This window comes from Cryptotermes secundus, unplaced genomic scaffold (assembly GCF_002891405.2).
Source record: "Cryptotermes secundus unplaced genomic scaffold, Csec_1.0 scaffold709, whole genome shotgun sequence".
NCBI lineage: Eukaryota > Metazoa > Arthropoda > Insecta > Blattodea > Kalotermitidae > Cryptotermes > Cryptotermes secundus.
In genome coordinates this window covers 1,108,283-1,131,068 of record NW_019738358.1, presented here as the reverse complement: position 1 = coordinate 1,131,068, position 22,786 = coordinate 1,108,283, and the positions used below count along the sequence as shown (strand labels likewise).

Genomic DNA, 22,786 nt, shown 5'->3' with positions numbered 1-22,786 from the left:
CAAGAACACAATTGGACATTTAATTTATATGTAATATTATTGAGCTTTACAGAAATAAAGATTTTACTTGAATGAATGCTACAACAAGCCCGACGACGCCCACAATGTGCAGTCTCTCCACAAACCACATCTGCACCTGCTCTGCACAGCCCGTGGGGTACCACATGTCCTGGTTACCTTCATATCCACACCCTGAAAAAAAAACCAGAGTACAAATATTTACAGTCACTGGATATTTAACCCTCAGGATGCATCTAATTAAGTTAAGCATTATGGAGGCTGCATTGGTTTGTTTCCTTCTGAGCTTGATCTGCTATGTCTTCCTTGCACAAAGCATATAAAATGAACACACAGATGGGATATCTCCTTGTCTATTTACCATTCCACTTTTGGAACTAATTAAAGGATTTTGATGATTATTTATATTAATCATTTCCCTCAGAAGTTCCTACAGAAATGTAATCCTTATTGATATCGTTACAATGTAAGCCATATTTTACATGCACAAAACAAATATGTGTTGATTCTCCAAAAAAATTATTCAAGGTATCAACAACTTACTTACATGCAACAGAAAATATAGATCTGATTAAGGCCCGTAATACTTTTTTTGAAATATTTTCTGATATGATGAACGTATAAAAAAAAATACAACATTTTCTAACTCTATGCAATGTGACATCTGCAGTACACTGCATTTACCACAACAAGCCTGAATCTTCAACAAGCAAACACAAATAACAATGATATTTTCAAACTAACAAGCAAAATATGTGTAAACCATGTGCTGTCTAAAGTCATTATAGATGTGGCTATGTTGGGGTGTCTGAGTGCAGGACCATGCAGTCATACTAACATTTGGGATTCTCCACTCTTCTAACCCATAGCAAAGTGACTGTAGTACCTAATTACACAGCTACATATGCCTTTGTATATCACCTGTACTGTTTGCAAATTCTGGCAGGCAGCATGAGGTTGGTACATTCCTCTTTCCTGGCCAAGCATCAATGAGGTACCAATCTTCATAACTCGTCACCCCACAGCAGTGGAACTGAAAGTATAAGTTATGTTTCACTATGTTCATAGTTAGCACAATGAAATATGAAAATCTTTAATTGTTTTTTGCATCCTGTTGTGTATTTAATTAACATTAGAGTAATATTAGAGTATTAATATTAATATTAGAGTAGCCATCACGACAAAGACCGTAACAGATCCAACAACATCAGAGGACGCGGAAAAACAGCGAGACCTCCAAAAAGTGAAAAGTGCAATCAATATAATAACATTGAACTTTAATTCGTGAACTTTTTAACCAATAATATAATTAAAACTAGTTAAAGTGAACTTGACGCAGTGATGAGCGTAAGTAGGAAGTGACTTATAAGTGAAAGTGAAAGCATAACTAGTTATCTGAATTGAAATTCGATTCACAAATTTTAAATTTTGACATTTAGAATATTTTAACTTGTTTTGTGAGAGGAGCTTGATATATTATTGAGCGTGGGCCTGGATAAGATACAGGATCAAATAAGCGAAAAGACGAATGTCATTGCGTGTAATTATACAGCTGTGTTCGTACACCTGAGGATGACCTCTTGAGGTCGAAACATATAGTGTAATAATAATAAAAATATGTTGTGTGGTCGGTAAAATTGACTCTAATATTATGAAAATCTTCTCTTACTTTCTGCAACTGTCTTCCACTTAGGAGTAAAACTCTCCCTGAACCTGCTCCAAGAGAGCCATTCCACCAAAACGTAACACCAAATTGCACCACGATAAAATGATGTATGGAGAAGTGAAGGTAAAACTAAACTCATTCTTAACCTTGACCCTAGATGGAGATGACTGTTGACTTCATGTTGTGGTCGATTCATCCCCTTGTGGATTAGGTCCCAATATTTTTATTTTTGTTCATGGGCAGTATATCCAAGGATACGGTCAGTAATTCAGGCCATGCAGCGTTGAATGATTGGGTGATAATTAATTGTGGGGGCTGGAGAGCAGTACTCACGGAGTAATTTAAGGTACTACCCAGCATATGCCTGGAGGTACTGAGGAAAGCCACAGGAAACCATAGAAAATTCAGTGTCCTCTTTGAGATCTGAACCAGCCACTTCCTGAATACAGCTCAGAAGCATTAGTGCTTGAGTCAACTTCCACACTAGGTGCTCATGTCCAGTATATACAGAGTGCCCCAGGAGGAAAGGTCAATATTCTGGGAGGTTACATATGTCCTATTCAAAACCATAACCACTACAATGAGCAGAAAAGATATGAACATAATAAATACAGTATTCTGTCTAGTTTTTGAATCAAGCTAAACTGCTCCAGTCATACCTCCTTATGAATATGGTTCCAGATGTTCTGAAGGCTATTGGACTCGGTGGTATTGTAGTGCAGTCTAATGCCTTCAGTCAGTTCCTCCTGTAGAGTGCTCCCAAGGTTCTCACGGAACACAAACGCAAGCGTTGCAAACAGGAACTCCACGACAAACATGAAGATGACAAGACTGAAGTACTGAAATGCAGAAAATTCTTTCTTTATTTTGGGCTTATCACAGGCGAGTGAGTTTGGGATCTGTGGTGAACAAACTGGCACTGATGTGAGTTTCTTCCAAATACTTCAGTTTCCCCTGCCAATGCTCATGCCACCAAATGCTTCACATTAATGTCTCATCTTATCATTGATTCTATACAGAGTGTCCCAAGAGGAAAGGTCAATATTCTGGAGATTATAGCATCAGTCATTCTAAGCAAAAAATGTATATGTACATGTGCTCTATCCCTAACGGTTTCTGAGATAGAGTTACAAGTATTTCACTGCACAGTTTCAGAATTGTTGTTAAGAGAGAGATATTATATACTGTTTCTAATACCGGTATTTATTGTTCAAGTGATAAAGTTGGCAGAGTTTACCTAGTATAATACATTTTTGAAAATTCCACCATCAACATCTATGTACTTCGCAACTCGTGTGAGGACATGGCGTACTGCTTCTCTGTACAGTGGACAGTGTAGTTCTCAGTGAAATAGCTCTATCTCGGTGCAACTCGAGTGAGGACATGGCGTGCTGATTGTTGTACAGTGTACAGTGTACTGCACAGTGAAATAGCTCTATCTCGGTGCAACTGGTGTGAGGACATGGCGTGTTGCTCATCTGTACAGTGTACAGTGTACTGTACAGTGAAATGGCTCTATGTCAGAAACTGTTTGGAATAGGATACATGTATATATATCCTTTCTTTGCCTAGAATGACCGATATTGTGACCTCCCAGAATATTGATCTTTCCTCCTGGGGCAACCCATATAGTGTTGATACTGACAGTGTCATTAAATAAGCAACTAAAAAAATTGACAAGCCACTATCTCAAAATATAGAACTGTATGAGAGGCAAAAAGTTAAAGTTGTGTCTGTGCTTAACTAATCAAGCACTATGCCATGAAGTTCTATGGGGGAGTGCAAGTATAGAGCAATGTATTCTTGACTTCAGCCTTAGTCGGAGGTGAATGGTCAGCCTCACGTCCCGGCCGCTTTACCCCTGGAAAAAAAAAACAAAAACCCATTTGATAGAAGGCTGGGGGGCCCCAGAACCCCAGATATGTCGAGTAATAAATGTTTCTTTTTCAGGTTCAAATATCACATGTTTTACGTTTTATATACTGTACTTACTTACTCATGGAGCTGAGCCCTTCTTGAAGAGCCGCCAATTCTGCAGCTACTCAAGAATTTCCCAGCATTTTATGGAACCCGAAGGTTCATCACCGTGTTCACAAGAGCCCTCCATGGCCCCTATCCTGAGCCAGATCTATCCAATCCATACCATCCCATCCTAGCTCTCTAAGATCCATTCTAATATTGTCCACCCACCTACGCCTTGGTCTTCCCTGTGGTCTCTTTCCTTCTGGCTTTCCCACCAATATCCAATACGCATTCCTCGTCTCCCCCATTCGTGCTACATGACCTGCCCACCTCATCCTCCTTGACTTGATCATTCTAATTATACTTGGAGAAGAGTACAAGTTATGAACCTCCTCATTATGCAGTTTTCTCCAACCTCCTGTGACTTCATCTTTCTTCGGTCCAAATATCCTCAACACCCTGTTCTCAAACACCCTCAGTCTATGTTCCTCCCTTAATGTCAGAGACCAAGTTTCACACCCATACAGAACCACAGGCAAAATTATAGTTTTGTATATTCTAATTTTTATGTTTTTGGACAACAGACGAGAACACAAAAGGTTCTGGACTGAATGGTAGCAAGCATTACCCGAGTTCAATCGCCTCTTAATTTCCTCCTGAATCAGATTTCTATCTGTTATCGTTGATCGGTCAGCTTCGTGCCTCTCTACTCTGAGGAGTAATACTGGCATCCACGAGGCGAATGAGGCTGTAGGATAACTCACCGTGATAAGCATGCATCTGCTCTGAAACCAGGAGCCACAACATCCAAAGAAAGCCACAATGAAGATGATAACACCCACTGAAATGCAGATACTGTCAGCACTGATCATGCTGTACTTCGGGAGGAGCTGGGCGTAGCCTGCATAGGACAGCCGAAGCCAGATCCCCACGCCCAGGATCCCACAGCCACACAGCTGAAACGAAACAGATAATTCAATAGGCACCTCCTCATTTGAAAAACAATCAGACAGAGCCAGATTTACAGTTGTGGAGGCCCCCATCGCAATCTAAACTTGGAGACCCCTCTCTGTAACAAAAAATATAGGTTATGACAATTCTTTTATTCTGATTTTTTTTTATCGTAACTAAAAATACAAACTTCTCGTGATTTTATAGAGGACAATAAGTTAATAAAATTGGTGGATTCTATTTCTGTTTTGTGAAGGCCCCAGAATGACTGACCCACTTACTCCCCTTTAAATGTGCCCTTGCGTTCAGGCGATAAATGTTAATGAAATTTGGCAGGGGAAACCTAGGTACCCAAAAGAAAACGCCCGAATGCCACTTTGCCCACCATAAATTCCACATTACCGGACCTGGAACTGAACCCAGGCTGCCACGGCGGGAAACAAGTGACTAACCACCTGAGGTATGGGCACGACCTATGCAGGAAGATCCTTGAGAAGCTGGAATTTCCTGCTTTTAAGAAACATGGTTCATTAAAATGCTCAAATAAACCCTACCACTGAACCTGATCCTGAGACACCTATAATGCTCAATTTTAGTATTATCCTTCAATGGGCGAGCTGGTTCAAGCGGCAACGCTTCTGACTTTTGTTCAGGAGGTGCCCAGTTCGAATCTCAATTAAGATTCCAAATGTGCCTGAAATTTTAGTGTTTCTTCTAAGTTTTTCCAGGCTAATACCAGGACCGTTAGACGTCATGCAACGTGGCCTAGTGAGAGCTTACTTCAACAACCAGAAATGTTACGAGCATGATCACAGCCGAGGGATTTTTCAAAGGGCGAGAGGGGAAACGAGAAAATCTGCTTACAAACTGACATTTAAGGAAATCAAGAACAGTACTTTTCGCAGACAATTAAATTATAATTTATATTACAGAAGACTGGCTTATAAAGGTAGCTCATTTATTGAAAAAAAGTAACGAAAACCTATAACTTGAATATTTCCACAAAAGAATTCAAAACAATGTCCCTTACAGAGAAATACGATGTGATGTCAAAATTAGTAATAAACGAGGAAATAATAAAACAATTTTGAAATTTTAAATACTTTAGGATTCTAAATATAAATACTAAATGCTCAAGAATATACAAATCACAAACTTAAAAAAAAATCAGTATATGCGGGGAAAAACAAAATTACTTTGGGACACAAAACAACGTAAGAAACGCACCGCTATGCTTGATGTACGGCAGTGAATCACGGACCCTTAGAACCACAGATGAAAGACGACTGGACGCAACAATAACGCTGTTTCCACGATATGTGCGCAGGTTACGCTCTATGGGACAAGGGAAGAAGCCACGAAATACGCTCACAACTAGGAATTTGGAACGGCTACAGAGGCTGCCATCAGAAAGAGCTCTCAAGCAGCTTTTATATTATCAGCAGGTAGCGTTGTTGGTTGAGGCACTCTGCTACAAGCCGGAAGTTCGCGGGTTCGATTCCCGATCAGGTCACTGGATTTTTCAATTGACTTGATCCTTTCAGCAGCACTATTGCCTTGGAGTCGACTCAGCATCTAACAGAAATCAGTATCGGGAATCTTCATGGGGGGTAAAAGACGGCCGGCGCGTAAGACTGACAACCTCACCGCCATTTGTGAGCCGATTGTCTAGAAAATGTGGGAGTCTCGACGTCTTACAACTCTATGGGCCTCCACGGCCTGTTACAGCGATAGTTTTACTTTTTTCTTTTTAAGAAGACGTGATCCAGAAAGGCCCAGAAGAAGATGGCGCGATGTTTAATGGCGGAACGGACTAACAGCCTCAACCCTCTCAGATGATTAAAGAATAACATCGTGCTAGAAGCGTGAGTCTCAGCATTATAAGACTCATCCCCCTTACCCCACTGCCGGCGCCCTTGCTTAAGAACACAAATCATGGCGGTCTTCGTTATGTAATTTCCTCCAGCCTCCCGTTACTTCCTCTTTGTTAAGATATCCCCCTCCGCAGTTCTTTCTCACATCGCCGTTCTTGTAAGCTATGGCGAAACAGTCTCTGGTTGCTACGGGCAGGTAAGCAGGTATTTGGGTCTGATTTAACTTCGGGCTGCATTCTGTAGGCGGAAGTTCAGCCATACTCCGGTGGGTGCACCGCGTCTTGCCATGTATGGGCACGTCTGGAAACAGGTTGTCCCACTTCATCCTCACAGCGAACAATGTGTGTCTGCTCTCAGAGACCAGCGTGCGACAGTACGAGCCACAAACATTGTGAGCTGTTCTACTGCTTCTGGGACAGTGTTAACTATTGATATCTCTTCGACCCTTGGCTCATTGTAACTTGCGGATATGTGCAGGGAGGGACATGCTGTCTCCGTATTCAGGATCGAACTTGAAGACGGAGGCAGTATTCACTTCCGAAATATCGACAGCACTGCTTACATCCACACGGTGCGAAAATCCAAACCACCGTGAAAGTCCATAGTGACCGTCTCTGTGATCTAGTGGTCAGAGTTCCTAGCTACAGATCCAGAGGTCCGGGTTCGGTTCCCGGTGCTACCAGATTTTCTGAGAAGTATTGGGTCTGGAACGGGGTCCACTCAGCCTCGTGAGGATAACTGAGGAGCTATTTCAAGGAAATAGCGGCTCTGGTATAGAAAAACGAAATTAACGGCCGTGGAGAGTCGTTGCGCTGACCACGCGACACCCTCTATCAGCTAAAGTTGGCACTAACTTCGCCGACAAGCGGAGATCGCTCGGTCAGTTTAGTTCGCTTGCGGACTCAAGAAATGGAGTTTGTTTGTTTGAAAGCCTATAGTCCATACTGTTAACAAATGTCACCACATGCTTCGAAGTTCAGTAACGTGCCGTTTCGCACTAATTAACTAACTTACTGATTTTTTTGAGCAAATAACAGATGCTCAGCTAGTCAAGAAATCCCCATTGTTATATGTAACCGGAAGGTTCACAAGACTGTGTGCTGCTTCTTTGCCCTGTTCAAACTTCGACCCTAAAGATGGAAGCAGTATGTGCCTCCGAAACGTCGGTAAAACTCCTAAAAATGTCACGTTCCAAAAGTTGTCTTCATAGTCACTGCCGCTGAGAACCTCTAACGTCACAAAACGAATGTTAGATCAATTATTTCTGGAGACTGGGTTCAGGTGTTTCAGGACCAGGTAAAATGGCGAGCTCTTGTGAATACGGTAACGGACCTCAGGGTTCAAAAATAGAAATGAATTGTGCATCTCTCAACGGTTCGACAAAGACCCTGAACCTTAGAGATAAACGTAAAATTGAAATTATACCTAAGCACCGTGCTGTGAATACGCATGGGAGCTCCACCCATTCTTAACCTCAGCGCTAGATAGAGTGAATTATCAGATTTCCCTACCCATTTATCCCAGAGAAAACGGTCTCCGGTAACAACTGGGCAGGAGGTGGGTTGACCACGGAGCCAGCCTCGACTCTCCGGAGACGTGAAAAGTCTCTGCGCCTCCCAGGAATAGAGTCCAACCCCCGTCATCCATCCCGTAAGTCACTATACTGACTGAGCTTAACATAATATGATTAGACTGGTAACATAAAGGTCACTACGATGGGCTGGGTATGCGTTTGGAATGCAGGAAACCTCTCGGAAAACGTCCACTCGGAAGATCCAGAAGGAGATGGGAGAATAACTTTGCGCTGGATCATGAAAGATAATTTTGAGGATCAGAGGTGGGTGGAACTAGGTCATGACCGTATCCAAAGACGGGCTCTGGTGGGGTCGGCGACGAAATTTACGTAAAGCGAGCTTTGTAACAGGTAAATATGGCTAAGAATCAAATTTCTGACCGGCGTTGTACATGAAGATTATTGCCTTCTGTGATAACAATGTCTTGTAGCTAGACAGAACTTCATGCTGCCTCCATCTTCAAGGTAAAACAATAAGCTAAGCCAGTAGCCAGAAAGAAACAAGGTTTCCTGTTATACATCTTCACTAAACGTCTATGTATTTACTTCTTCAATAATGCAACAATCATTAAAATTGGTTTTTGTGTTGAATGGTGAATATTTTAACGATTGTTGCATTACTGACTGACTAAATACATAGACGTTTAATAAGTTTTGCTACCAGAGTTGTATATAGGATATTGGTGGGAAAGCCTGAAGGAAACAGACCACTGAGAAGATCAAGGTGTAGGTGGATCTTAGAGATCGGATGGGATGGTATGAATTGGATTGATCTGGGTCAGGATAGGAACCGCTGAAGGGATCTTGTGAACACGGTAATGAACTTTCGGGTTACATAAAATGCTGGAAAATTCTTGAGTAGCTGCAGATTTGGCTTCTCCTCAAGAAGGGCTCAGCTCCATATAAGTAAGTACCAGAGTGGTGGTTGGCTCGCTGGTTGGTTAGTTAGTATAGTTGGTTTCTAAGAGTACAGAGGCTAGTGGACCACTTTTAGGAAACACACAAGATCCGAAACGAAAGAGACTGCTTAGTAAATGTCATTTATGTTTGTGCGTTCATAGCTCAGTCGTTGTAGCGACGGGTTAGGGGCTGGATGACTGGGGTTCGATTTCCGGCAGGGGGAAATATATTGTCTTCTACGCCACAACGTCCAGACTGACTCTGGGGCCCAACCGGACACCTATTCAATAGGTACGGCGGCTTTTTCCCCTGGTTAAAGCGATCGGAACTTCAAGCTGACCATTCGTTTAATCTAGTGCCGAAGTCAAGAAGGGTGGAGCTATACTTCAAGATCCCCAAACGTATTCATAGCGGAAAATTTTACCTTAAATTTGATGCATTTTTAATTTACTTAATGACGCTTCCAATTTCCTAGATCACGCAGCATCGAATGACTTCATGATGAACTGGAAACCGTGTTGAAGGAAGCAGGTGTAGCATAATTTGAGGCACTATCCCGACATTTACTTGGAGTGAGTGAGGAAACCCATGAAAAGCAGGATACTGGATGTCTCGAACGTACATCATAAGCGTTAACGCGTCAGTCAATTCTCTCGGTTCTGGTGAACAGAACTGGGTACTCCACTTACCCACATGAGGACGTTGAGAGTGCAGAAGACATGCCTCACACACGTGTAACCACTGCGTCCCATCGCCACGTGATTTGGTTAAACTGCAACCTGAAACACAAGATGCATATGCCAATCAGCACTCTTGGTTATTTGAAGGATTTATAAAGCACTGGTTTAAAACTTACAGTGATCTTCGGACACTGTCACCTGGAAGGACACCTTTTCAAACTGGGACTGACAGATGACCCAACTTGTGAAAGGTGCCTACAAGAAGATGAATCAGCCACAACATCCTGTAAGACTGTGAGGCTACAGCTTACTTAAGATTTTGCCACCTAGGTCAGTTCTTCATGGAACCAAGTGACTTTTATGACGCCCCATAAGCAGGGTCCTACATTTCATTAAAAGTGTAGGATTAATAAAGGGCTAATCCAAGGGGAAGCACAATAGATCATTGAAGGTCGCAGTGCAAGGGCCGGTTTTTGTGGCATACTCTTTACATACATACATACATACATACATACATACATACATACATACATACATACATACATACATACATACATACATACATACATACATACATACATACATACAGTGATCTTATTTTATGGGTTTCGCAAGATACAGTGAAAGGAGCATATGATCCTACACAAAGAAATCATAACATTCCCTCAGCAACAACATGTTTCAAAGTTTACATGCTATATGATTTCCTAAAGGAAGGACCAAACCTGTCCCATATTTACTTCAAACTTCCAAACCTGTAGAATTTCCTTAAAGTCACTCTTCAAAAGCAACCAGTTCCTGGCTCATACCTACTGCATAATTTCAGCTCTAAAGGTTCCCTTATATCACTCTAAAGTAGCAATCGATTCCTCTCCCATATTTACTTAAAAATTTCAACGCTATAATATTTAGAAACAGAAATGTCTATAATACAGAATGTTCAATCAAGGAGGAAACTTCGCAACACCGCTGACCGGGCCCAATATTCCTCACAGTTTTCTGCTGTAACTGTAACTGCGTGCGTTTATCAGCGCTAATGACTCATTCTGCTATCAGCAGTTACAGCAGCAATCTGTGAGGAATGTTGGGCCCGGTCAGCGGTGTTGCGAAGTTTCCTCCTTGATTGAACGCACTGTATTTCCTAAAAGTCACTCTTCAAGAGGAAGAAGTTTGTGTCCAATATTTACCTAAAAATTTCAAATTCATAACATGTACTTAAAGTCACTTTTCAAGAAACATAGGTATTGTAGATTTCTATGTATACATGCAGTATGTCTCGAATTACATTACTTGGGTCCAGCTATGCTGTTTATCTGTGACGAAGAACATAAGCATTATTCGCTACTTAAGTCAATATTGTGCACCTGAAAAAACAACGCGATTAAAACTAGGTACATATATTCCGGCGAAAGTATAACAGGCCTGTGACTGTTGTATGAATTCGTCTTGAATTTTGGTTTGTGTTGCAGTGTTTGGAACACTCTTCTTGATAAATGGGCAAAGTTTAGTTACCACAGTTATGATAAACTTTCTAAAAAGATAGGAAAAGTTTACTGCAAGAGAGTATACAAGTTTTACATGTGCCCGTTTGCGATTCTGTATACGTATATAAGTGGCCCCTATGTTCAATTATTTGCGATATAAAAATACTGTTGCAAAGCTAATCACAATAAAGATACTTCAGTGCACAAAATCAGAACTATTTTCATTTGCACATCATTAAATATTCACCTTATCGAAAAACGTTTGAGAAAGAAGTTTCAGATGTTATTAAATCGTGCATTTTTTTTCCTACAAGAGGCCCCATTTTTGGATAACTCGATAAAATTCTATTCGAGATTGGTTTAAAGTAGAGGTTCAAGTCAAAATAAAATTAAATTCCGGCAAGATTGGTTTAAAGTAGAGGTTCAAGTCAAAATAAAATTAAATTCCGGAGAGATTGGTTTAAAGTAGAGGTTCAAGTCAAAATAAAATTAAATTCCAGGGGAAAAATTTTGGCCAGACCTCTAAAATTTCATCGAAATCAGCCAAGTGGATTTGAATATGAAACACCTACCTATCATGCGTTATGTATTTCGCTCAAAGAAAAATTTAAATCATCGTCATTTCACTTAACCTTCGTATCAAGTCTCATCAATTCTCGTGTTATCCTTTTCCTGTTTACAGATGCACCTATTTATGTGACGGAATCTAGTGGAAGAGCCCTCTGGAATTCAATGGGGAACCATTTATTTCAAATATTCAGCCAACAACCCCTTTCATCCTTTCACCTTTTTCTTGTTCATTCATTCTCCTTTAAAACAATGAAGTTACATATTTACCTTTCAGACGGCACAAAATCCTAACACAGAGCTATCACCTGCGCAAGCGCATGAACACTACTGACTGAGGTTTGAGAATGGTGCAACATGTACATAATACACACGCACAAACAGAAACCGTCCCTCGGTATCTATGTTATGAATATTCATATGCCCAAATATGAAAGCGACATGCATTATGGTGTAGACCTACGTACTGTTAGACTCACAGCAATTCACACACACAAGATATTTGACTCTGCATGTATATAACCGATGGATTACAGCAAACCCTCGCTAATCCTGATTAATTTGTGGGAGAGGTCATCCGTATTAAGCTATAATTAGTAAAGCGAAAGGTAGCCTTAAAAGACAAAAATAACACAAATAAAGGGAAAATGCAATGATATAAGTAGTGCTTGTGAAAATAAATAAAAAGGTATCACTTCAAAGCTTTTAATTAAAAATACAATTATTTATCGGTGAAGACTCAGAAGTTGTACATGTTTTTGAACGTAGTAATGCAAGTATGAAGAAACTGTCTCACATACATATATAGGAATTATGTCTACTGTCAACACAACAAATACTCAGTTTTAATTTCAATCTTTATTGCTGCTACATGTTTCAGTCATATAAGACCATCATCAGGCAGTTATACCCAGGAATACGTACAGTTATTGAAATACCAATATGGATCCTGATCGGTGCAATACGTCATATTATATACTAACATAAATTTTTGCCTCAAGTTGGTGTTATAATTAAAGTAGCAAATACATAAGATAAAAGACAAATATGAAGGTATATCATAAATCAAAATTTATAACGTGTTGAATATATTACTAAAAATATTAAGAGTATGTTAAATATTGTGTCATGTCTAACCGTTGCTGGGCAACGGGAGGTGGAACGAGTTACCACGAAGACAGACCCTTGATAAACGGTCGGTTGCTAAGTTACGCAACAGTAAGGAAAGCGGTGTTTGTCCGTGCCGAGTTGAGTCGAGTCGAGTCTAGTCGTGTCGAGTCGAGCCGAGTCGAGCCGAGCCGAAAATATTAAACGATTTCCGATGGTAAGTTAAGAATGTGTATGCCAACTTAAATATTTAAAGCTTCCCTGCTTCAGTGTAGAAACTGGGCATGTTTGTAGGTCTTGTAGAAGCTTTCTACGTAGTAAGCCCGGTTGTGGAGCCCTTAGACAAGTTTCTATGATGTACGAGTTGTTAGTGCGTAAATACTGGTATGCTACTCCCACGATATGTATCTTTATATGATCATACAATATGGCGTATGTTTCTTGTCTGGGTGTGTATACGTTCGGTGTGTTCTACACTGGGAGGTGGTTCGATGTAGATCTACATCTGGTCATGTGGGATTTGTGGTGGACAAAGTGGCGCTGGGGCAGGTTTTCTCCAAGTACTTCGGTTTCCCCTGCCAATCTTCATTCCACCAATCGCTCCACAATAACCCTCATGTATCATCTCTGGTACAATAGGCCAGAAGTGGCTGCAGTACCAAGTGGACTTAGTTCCACACCACTAACGAAAAAAAATGGTGGAGCTATACCTCCATTCCACAATACGTCTTCATGGTGTGAAGTTTACCTTTGCTTATTTGCTTGAAAGGACTGTGGAAAACCAAGAAAATTGCAGTCAGGGTAGATGGTGTCCAGGCGAAGGATTGAAACCGGTACCATACACAAGACGTTGCAGCAATGTTAGCCACTCGACCGTAACTATAGGTCTCTTCTTACGGCTGGTACCTTCTGTAAATTTGTGAGGCCCGCCATGCGGTCCTGTGTCGCGCGTGACATGTCAATGGGATGTCTTGGCTTAGTTTGCCGGATGTGGCCATAAGAAACAACTCAGCTTCTGGCGCAACAAATAGGCCTACAAGATTACGGTCTTTTGGGGGGTGATGCCGTGTAGTTTGGTAAATACCATCTTGAAAAGCCTACTGCCTCCATTTTCCCGGGAGAATGTGGTAGCAACAGGTTACTCCGAAATGTCCGTAACTGCCTGCAGACTATACGGAATCCACATCCAAGAAAACCACAATCTTAATATTCATCTTCGTAAGAACCTCAGATTCCATATAATCAAAAGAGAGATTGCGAGCCTTGGACTTAGTTAACTCTTGACAGCATAAATCCCGTATAAATAATTTTGTAGCATGTGAACCCGTTGCTAAGTAATGGCTCTGTAAACAACGCCAGTTCCTAGGTGACAGATTCCTAACACGGGAAAATGAACTAACTTGGAAGCGGTGTTCTCTATGGTGTCCGTGGAACAGCTGCGTAATGCAACAAGAGAACGGCCGGAACGGTGTCTTCTGTGAGATCCGTGCCGAGATGTTATAAACAACTCTTTCCTGTTCATCCAAAGTATGCACATATATGAAAGAATATGTAGAAACAAATATGTAAACTTTTTCTCACAAAGAAAGCAACAGTAGATTCAAGGACTAATGTTAGGTTTCGCGATGGTCACTGCCTGGGAAACTTCAGAGCTGGAGACATAGTTTCTTACTACCCCTCCCCCAAATCTAGTGTGTCTCACTAACTCACCGCTTTCTTATTCTCTCTCCCTCTGAGTTCAGTTGAGATGAGTGAAGTGGAGCGATTTGGTTAGTGAGTGAGCAGTTAGAAGACTGCTGCGGGTGAGCTGTTGTGAGCTGCTGCTGTTAGAAGCTGGTAGCTGAGGCACGGGAACCCAGAGAAAGGAGAGCGTCCACAGCTGAAAGCCGTTACCAGACAACAGCAGTGAAGACGTGACTGTGAACACTAGTGTGTATGTAATAGTGAAATGTAAAGTGTAGTCACGCGCTGCATCATAGAGTCCAATAAATTCGGTCATGAATCCAAAACCCGCCCATATTCACACCATCACGTGACAGTATAATCTGGTTGGTAGGGAGTCACTGTTCAGGTTGCCAAACAGAAATCTGACCGTCTATAAAATGAACAAGCCATGAGGCACTTCGTTACGTACATATATTCTGATAGCACAGTTAAACAGGCCGTAAATCACGGCACCTGCCTGCATTTCTGCTGTAAACAACTTTCACAGTGTATTTCGAAAATTACTACACCAATATGTTCCTTACTGACAGAGTGCTAAACTCTGGGATAAAGTTCAGATAGCTCTGTCGGCATACAGATGCGTCAAATGCTGGAAGGCCGGAGTTCGCTTCCAGAGCGTGCAGACCAGCTCTGGGGCCCACGTAGTCTCCCAACCAATGGGATGGAGGTAAAGCAACCGGAGCGCAAAGCTCACCATTCGCCTACATGAACAAACACAGGCCTACCATTTGGGAATGCAACGCCATGTGGTTCGGTAGAGGTCCGACGACGTTTCGGAGGGACGTACTTCCTCCATTTCGCGGATTAAAAACAAGCCAAAACAGAAACGCGCAAGCAGCAGCAGACAAGATGCTCCCCCATACGTCTTCATGGTGTGACGATTAATTAAGCACAAGGACAACTTCAGCTTTACACGAATTTTCAGTGCTTTCTGAATTGCTCCAGAATGCTATGGAGAAGAAAAAATCTCCATTGCCTCTACTGGTAATCGAACCACGGTCGTCCAACATGTAGCTCAGTAATTAACCGACTGAGCTAACCCAGCTCCTGACGCTGTTAGTATCGTAATTGTATGATTAATGAACGTGGTTAAATCGGTAGAATGAAAATTGCCTGCAAAATTTCGCTCCCAATACCAATTCGTCTACTACAAATCCACGTGGTCTAACCTCAGATCGAACCCGTGCCGCCGTTGTGGGAAGTCCGAACTATGGCGCGGTAAATCCCCTTCCAACTCCAGGGAATAAACCCAGACAGCGTCCGTGTCTGTAGTTGAAAAAAAAAAACTCCGTGGTTTGTAGTCCGCAAGCAAACTATACCGACCGAGCGACGAACGCTTGTCGGCAAAGTTGGTGCCAACTTTAGCGGATAGAGGGTGTCGCGTGGTCAGCGCAACGAATCCCCACGGCCATTAATCTCGTTTTTCTAAACCGGAGCCGCTATTTCCTTGAAATAGCTCCTCAGTTATCATCACGAGGTTAAGTGGACCCCGTTCCTGACCCACTACTTCTCAGAAAATCTGGTAGCGTCGAGAATCGAACCCAGGACCTCTGGGTCTGTAGCCAGGAAATCTGACCACTAGACCACAGAGACAGCGTCCGTAAATTATGAAAATACTAATACATTTTCTTGACCTGGACAAGAACACATGCGCATTACTGTATGGAGCCACAGACTGTCCAATGGTTGCCCAGGTTACACACTCCCCTACTCCCACGGCGTGTACACGGGTGTGGGCGCCTCGCCTTGCTCATATCAGTCACCCCACACATACACACACCTGTGGACCCACGCCATCGTCACTGCGGCCGACTGGAATTTCCTTAGCTCCGCTCTTTGTTCCGTAGCTGCTGCAGAACTGCAGTCCCAAGCAAATGCTGAAATGTTCCCCTCTGCTTCTCATGTAGCCCTCAAGACTCAAATTCATCAAAATTAAACTTGTTAACCTGGAGGCTCTCGGATTACTAAGTAACTGACTCCATGGAGTTGCGTCCTTCTTGAGAAGACACCAGTCGCGCCCAGCTCCTCAAGAATTTCCCAATATTTTATGAAACCCGAAGGTTTATTACCGTGTTCACTAAAGCCCTCCACTAGTCCTTATCCTGAGCCAGATCAATCCATTCCTCTCTCTTTCTTGTTGCTCTCATTTTGTTTCACTTCAGTTTCTTAGTCCAAAGACCGTCAGTAAGGCTCCTTGGAAGAGGCATCAGTCAGTCTCAAAGCCGCTACCTACACAAACACAGAATAAACGCAGACAGACATCCATGCCTTGAGTGGGATTCGTACCCACGACCCTAGTGTTTGAGCGTGAGGAGACAGTTCATGCCTTTGAGTGCGCGGCCACTGTGATCGGCAGTCCATACCACTCCACCATACTTCTCTAAAATCAATCTTAATAGTATCCTCCCACCTACATCTAGGTCTGCCTACTGATCTGTTTACGTATAACTTCACCAAAAATCATATATGTGTTCATATTCTGTCCACACGTGCTACATACCCCACGTCATCCTCCCTGACTTCACAATCGGCGCTACAGAATCAGAAAATCAGAATTCCGCGGTCCAGGCTAGTGAGCACTGGTCAAGACCCTCGTAACCATTGGCTTGATGCGTCTCCTAAGCGTCTCTCTTTCAGAACCACAGTTCAAACAAATGTCGTGAGAGTTGCCTAGTCCAAAGTTGCAACTGCATGCTGCTCATGTGGCCCTGCTGATTGCAGGCCACCAAAATTAAACCCTTCTGCTGTATATCATGCAACATCAAACTCCCGCGGCCCCTGTCTCAAGCCACTACTTCCAACCTTCAGTTCCTTACTGCCCTTAACAGTATAAGTGGGCGAAGCCTCGGAACCGTCTAACAAAATAAGCTTATCCCCCATCACTCACGACTTTTCTTTTTCACCTACTCTTGCCCTATTTTCTCCTGCCTCTGTCTCTCTTGAGGGTAGGAGGTAGCATAGCAAGCCGATGGCCTGTCAGTTTCGTGCATTTAAGTTATCGTGGGTCTCAGCAGTGCTCACTAGCCTAGGTATTTTAAAGAAATTATTCAATTCATGTTACATGGTTGGTTTTGTGGACCACTGCAGACAAAATGTGAAGACAGGTATACAGAAATATGGGGGGGGATACTAAGTCTGGAAGCTAGAGCATCGACATCAAATTTGATATTTCAGTGCTTATATTGCAGAAAAGGTGGCGATTTTCGCTGAAGTTAAAATGCCTGCAGAATTTCCTGACTGTGTTATCTCCTTTCTGACCCTCGAGTCAGACAGCGAACTGTCTCACACCAAAAATATTCCATTTCATATGAATGTTTGGTGAAGATACTATCAATGCAGGAATTGAGCACCAAGATACAAGACAAACTTAGAGTCTGCATACTGTGAGATGATGTAACTAATTGGATGTTGTCGTCACTTGTCGTGTTCTTACGTACGTGTGTAGAAAGAATATTACATTTTGCATACCGTGGCCATCATAGAACCTTGACAAACCCACACTAGAACCTGGAGTGATCATGAAGCAACCAAACACATTTGCATGCAGTATTTCTTATGCAGTAACAACATTACTTGTAGCTGGTTGATAGATACCGTCCCCTCTATGAACAAGGCTACGTCATACTTCGTGTAGCCAACCTTACATAAAAATAGCCGCCTGTAAATTCGTTCGAATTTCCTACAGGCACATGAATACCGGAAGATAAAAACAGAATGAAATAACATTTTATTTATGACGTAACGGTCTACGTCACTAACTCATGATGATGAACTCTCGTTCCTGTAGTGCGGGGGGGGGCTCTTTACTCGGGGGTAAAGCGGCCGGTGCTTGAAGCTGACCACTCACCTCCATCTCACGCCGAGGTCAGAAATTGTGGCTCTATGCCTCCACTCTCCCACATGTCTTCATGGCTTAGTGCTTAATTAGTTAAGCACAGAAATTACTTCATCTTTCTTACCATTACATAAATTTTATATTTTACTTATGTTTCTTCCATGTTTGGTATGATTTGAAAATGATTATTATTATCATTACCACAGTAGTAGTATAAAGATAAAGCTATCCCTGTAACGGGCAATGGAGTCCTTTAGGGTTGTGAGACGTCGAGGCTCCCATATTTTCTAGAAAATCGGTTCACAGATGGCGGTCAAACTGTCAGTCTTACGTGCCGGCCGCCCTTTACACCCCATAAAGAATCCTGTACTCATTTCTGTTACAGGTTGAGCCTACCCCAGGGCCATAGTGCGGCTGGAAGGATTAGGTCAATTGAAAAATTCAATGATGTCATCGGGAATCGAGCCCGAGACGTTCTGGCTTGTAGCATAGTGCCTCAGCAAACTACAGTAGTAGTCGCATCAATATACTTGATGAGAGGAACAGACCACGGCGTAGAAGTACTATGATATTTTCAGGTACTGACATTCTTCCTAGTTCAAAAGATGGCGTAATCAATTATTTCAGCTATTCCACAAAGAGCAACATGGCTTCCAGGCGCTCCGCGAACTGAAACTGTCTTGGAACCTCTGCTTTGATGGACTGAGGCCAGTGTTTACTGTATGTATTGTAAACATTAACCTGCTGGTCACTCTAATGGAAACAGCGCGTTTACTGTGAGGTAGGGACTGCAGTTGTATGTACTGCTTATGTAACGCCGGGCATTCGGCTGATTACAGGAAGGACATTATGTGTAACACCCGTTAAGAATTTAACGGAAGTCTCGTCATTCGTTATATAAGCGTTCGTACTATTAACTTCCCCTGCTTTCTCCAGTATTCCTTTCCATTCAAAAATATTATCGAATGATGCGTCGAGACCAATCTTCAACGCCATCTCCCACAAAGAACACACAGAAATAATCAAAATTAAGCCGTCATCTGTATGTAGCATACTATACTTAAAATATTCACGTAAAATATTAGGAATTAATTTTTTAATTCGCTTAATGGGGGGCGGAGTCCAGGTGGGTCCACTCGGCACGGCGGCCACTGATTGGCCTATTGTACCTGCCCCAGGTGATTATTATGATGGAGAATTTGGTGGAATGAAGATTGGAAGGGGAAACCGAAGTACTCGGAGAAAACCCGCTCCAGCGCCACTTTGTCCACCATAAATCCAACTTGACCAGACCCGGGATAGAACCCGGGGCGCCGCGGTGTGAAGCCAGCGACTAACCGCTTGGGCTATGGCGCGGCCCAAATATTACGAATACTCACAGAAGAGACATGATCCACTGCTCGCTACAATGGTAACTGAGACCTACTACATATCTTAGGTTCATGCAACGTGTTAATGCTCTATAATTCGTTGCTATGGTAACCCGACACTTCGTAATGACAACAATAAATCTCACGCGTACAATAATTTCTTGTACACGTATAGAAAGATTTAAATAATTGACCCAGGCTAGTGAGCAATGCTCAGGCCCCGGATAACTTCCACGCGAGAAAAAGAGACATATCTGTGAGCCCGATTGACATGCCCCCCCCCCTTCCCCGCTTCACTTCGCTATTCATGCTTCACCGGGTTAACAAAGGAAGTCTGCAGATAAACTGCTGCGCAACTGAAAAAGTACATTAATTGCATCACCGCTCGGAGGCCTCTTAACAAAAACATGACGCTGTTTAATTAATGTATTCAATTGTTTCTTGCGTGTCAATTTCCTCGTCTGGCAAAGAAACGCGCAGCTGTTGCGTAAGTTGTATTGTACAAACAAAGTATATATGAGAAACAAAAAAAAAAGAGGTAGGGTTTATTGTTTCAGAGTCTCGGGGGGGGGGCGCTTATAATCCCCCCCCAACAGAGACATGCATTTCACATGTCACCCATTGTCACTGCGCCAGACTTGTGTTCCCATTTTCGGGCAACAGTCTGAGAACGAATGCGCGCCTATATCCCCATACAGGCCGCACCATAGCTCAAGCGGTTAGTCGCTGGCTTCCCACCACGGCGGTCCGGGTTCGATCCCGGGTCTGGTCAAGTGGGATTTGTGGTGGACAAAGTGGCGCTGGGACGGGTTTTCTCCGAGTACTTCCGTTTCCACTGCCAGTCTTAATTCCACCAAATTCTCCATCATCATTATCACTCAGGGCAGGCTACAATAGGCCAATCACTGGCCGCCGTGCCGAGTGGACCCAGTTTGACACCACCCCCCACTAAGCGAATTAATTATAGCCCCATATACTTCTCAGTTGTCCTTGTTTTTAAATTATTAAGCACTATGTGAGGAACACGTATAGGGGAGTGGAGGTATAGCTTCACCATTCTTGACCACGGAACTAGATAGAAGTGAGCGGTCAGTTTCACGCCCCGGCCCTTTACACGTGGGGATAGGAGACTGGGTGGGTCCCAGAGCTGGTTTGGGCGTCAGAGTAGAGAAAAACATTGCTTCTACCATGAACCGATCCCTGACCGCGCAAACCGTAGCCTGTCGGTATACCGACTGAGCCATCCAGACTCCTTCCACGTCTGGTTCGACTCTGTATTCACATAAAGATTTTGCAGTCAGTTTTTTTATTTTTGGGGGGGGGGCATTTTGTCTATTTGATTCACATTGTCATAATACTTTCTTCTCTTGAGCAAGGATGTTAGCCAGCTGTTTGTCAGGGTTGCTTGCGCTGTTTCATTGTGCCTTTCTCGACATCACGTAACAAGGTTGGCAGCCTTGATGACACCCTGAGGCTAGAAGAGGCTCAGATGTGAGACTGAGATCCAAGAAGTAAGGCTGCTGACCTCTAGGTGCGTTGCGGGCATCACTTCTTTGCAGCGGGGACACTCAATCACCTCAGTTTGTTCATTTTACTCACTTAACCCTTTAAATTTCAGTGGTAACTACACGTACCAACATTCAAAACTCTGCATTTCGTTCACATAACGTAAGCTTATTGACGTATTATTTTCGTAAACAGCAGCTGTCGAGTAGTCTTCAACATGGAAAAGCAGTATGATTTCTCTGAGGTATCAGCTGGACTTTTTAAGTTTTATTCAGACGAAGTTAAGGCTTCATTTTATGTTAACATGCATCCCAGGGCCATTATTGCTAGTGGGGTGGGACTAAGTCCCTTGTACTGCGGCCACTTCTGGCCTATTGTACCAGCCCCAGATGATAGGTGAGGGTGATTGTGGAGCCATTGGTGGAATGAAGATTTGCAGGGGAAACCGAAGTACTCGGAGAAAACCTGCCCCAGCGCCACTTTGTCCACCACAAATCCCACTTGACCAGACCCGGGATCGAACCCGGGCCGCCGTGGTGGGAAGCCAGCGAACAACCGCTTGAGCTATGGCGCGGCCCTTTTCAAAAAGGTAACTGTAGATGTTAACATTTCGTATATCGCTTTCCTTCTCCTCCCCACTGACAGACTTCCGGAGCCATGACTAAAAGTAAAGCTATCTCTGTAACGGGCAGTGGAGGCCCATAGGTTTGTGAGACATCGAGGCTTCCACTGGTACTCATTTCTGTTAGAGGCTGAGACAACACCAGGACCTTAGTGCGGCTGGAAGGATTACGTCAATCTGATGACCTCGTCGGGAATCGTACCCGCGACCTTCTGGCTTGTAGGATAGTGCCTCAACCAACTACGCTACCGAGTGGAGCCATGAGTACATCTTTCATCCTCATGTGAACCCAAAGAGCAGGGATAGCTCAGTTGGTATAGTGATGGGCTACGGGCTGATAGGGCAGGGTTCGATTCCGGTAGGGGATATATTTTTTCTTTTTGCAGCATCCACACCGACTTTGCGGCCCACGCAGCGTCCTACCCAATGGGTACAGAGGACTCTTACCCTAGGGAAAGAGCGGCAGGGGCGTGAAGCTGACTACCCACCTCCATCTAGTGTAGAGATCAAGAATAGTGGAGCTATACCTCCACTCCCCAAACACTTCTACGTGGGATGGGTCTTAATTAATTAAGCTGAGAGCCAAATTTACCTTTACTTTACCTCTTATTCGTAGGAGCCTAGGGACAGTGAGGCGTGTGCTCACTGGATTACTCGTGCCATCAGAGTGTCACGGAGTACAACCTGAACTGCGCACTAATCACAATGAAACGGTGATTCGAAATGCCACTCAACACAGCATCACAGTAAACTTCTCTCCACAACACAAATAAACATATAAGCCATACTGTCATCATCACAATGGATCACTTCTCACACACAACTCAATTACATCACTGTTGCGTCACGCATAAGGCGCACTGCTCTATTAGCAGACAGCGTGATACATTCTGGTGCAGAATCATCGAAAACAGGATGTGACGCCGTGTAGGCTGGTAAATGGATA

At 43.0% G+C, this 22,786-nt stretch overlaps 1 protein-coding gene across 4 annotated transcripts in view; it reads right to left on the bottom strand.

Moving 5' to 3' along the window:
• The window catches only part of LOC111870882 (tetraspanin-9), a 49,398-nt gene that overhangs the window by 4,463 nt on the left and 22,149 nt on the right, over nucleotides 1–22,786 (bottom strand). For 2 of the 4 annotated variants that reach the window (XR_002843942.2, XM_023863496.2), the window contains exons 2-6: nucleotides 9,634–9,723; nucleotides 4,411–4,602; nucleotides 2,344–2,523; nucleotides 940–1,051; nucleotides 68–192 (exon numbers count right to left, since the gene is read on the bottom strand). Coding sequence is in view for 3 of the 4 variants with exons in the window: in XM_023863496.2 (XP_023719264.1) it covers nucleotides 68–192; nucleotides 940–1,051; nucleotides 2,344–2,523; nucleotides 4,411–4,602; nucleotides 9,634–9,696 (672 nt within the window). In the remaining variant the exon portion in view is untranslated. Of the gene's footprint in view, nucleotides 1–67; nucleotides 193–939; nucleotides 1,052–2,343; nucleotides 2,524–4,410; nucleotides 4,603–9,633; nucleotides 9,724–11,945; nucleotides 11,998–14,492; nucleotides 14,608–22,786 lie in introns of those variants that run through there. The other 2 variants (XM_023863498.2, XM_023863497.2) reach the window with 2 other exon arrangements.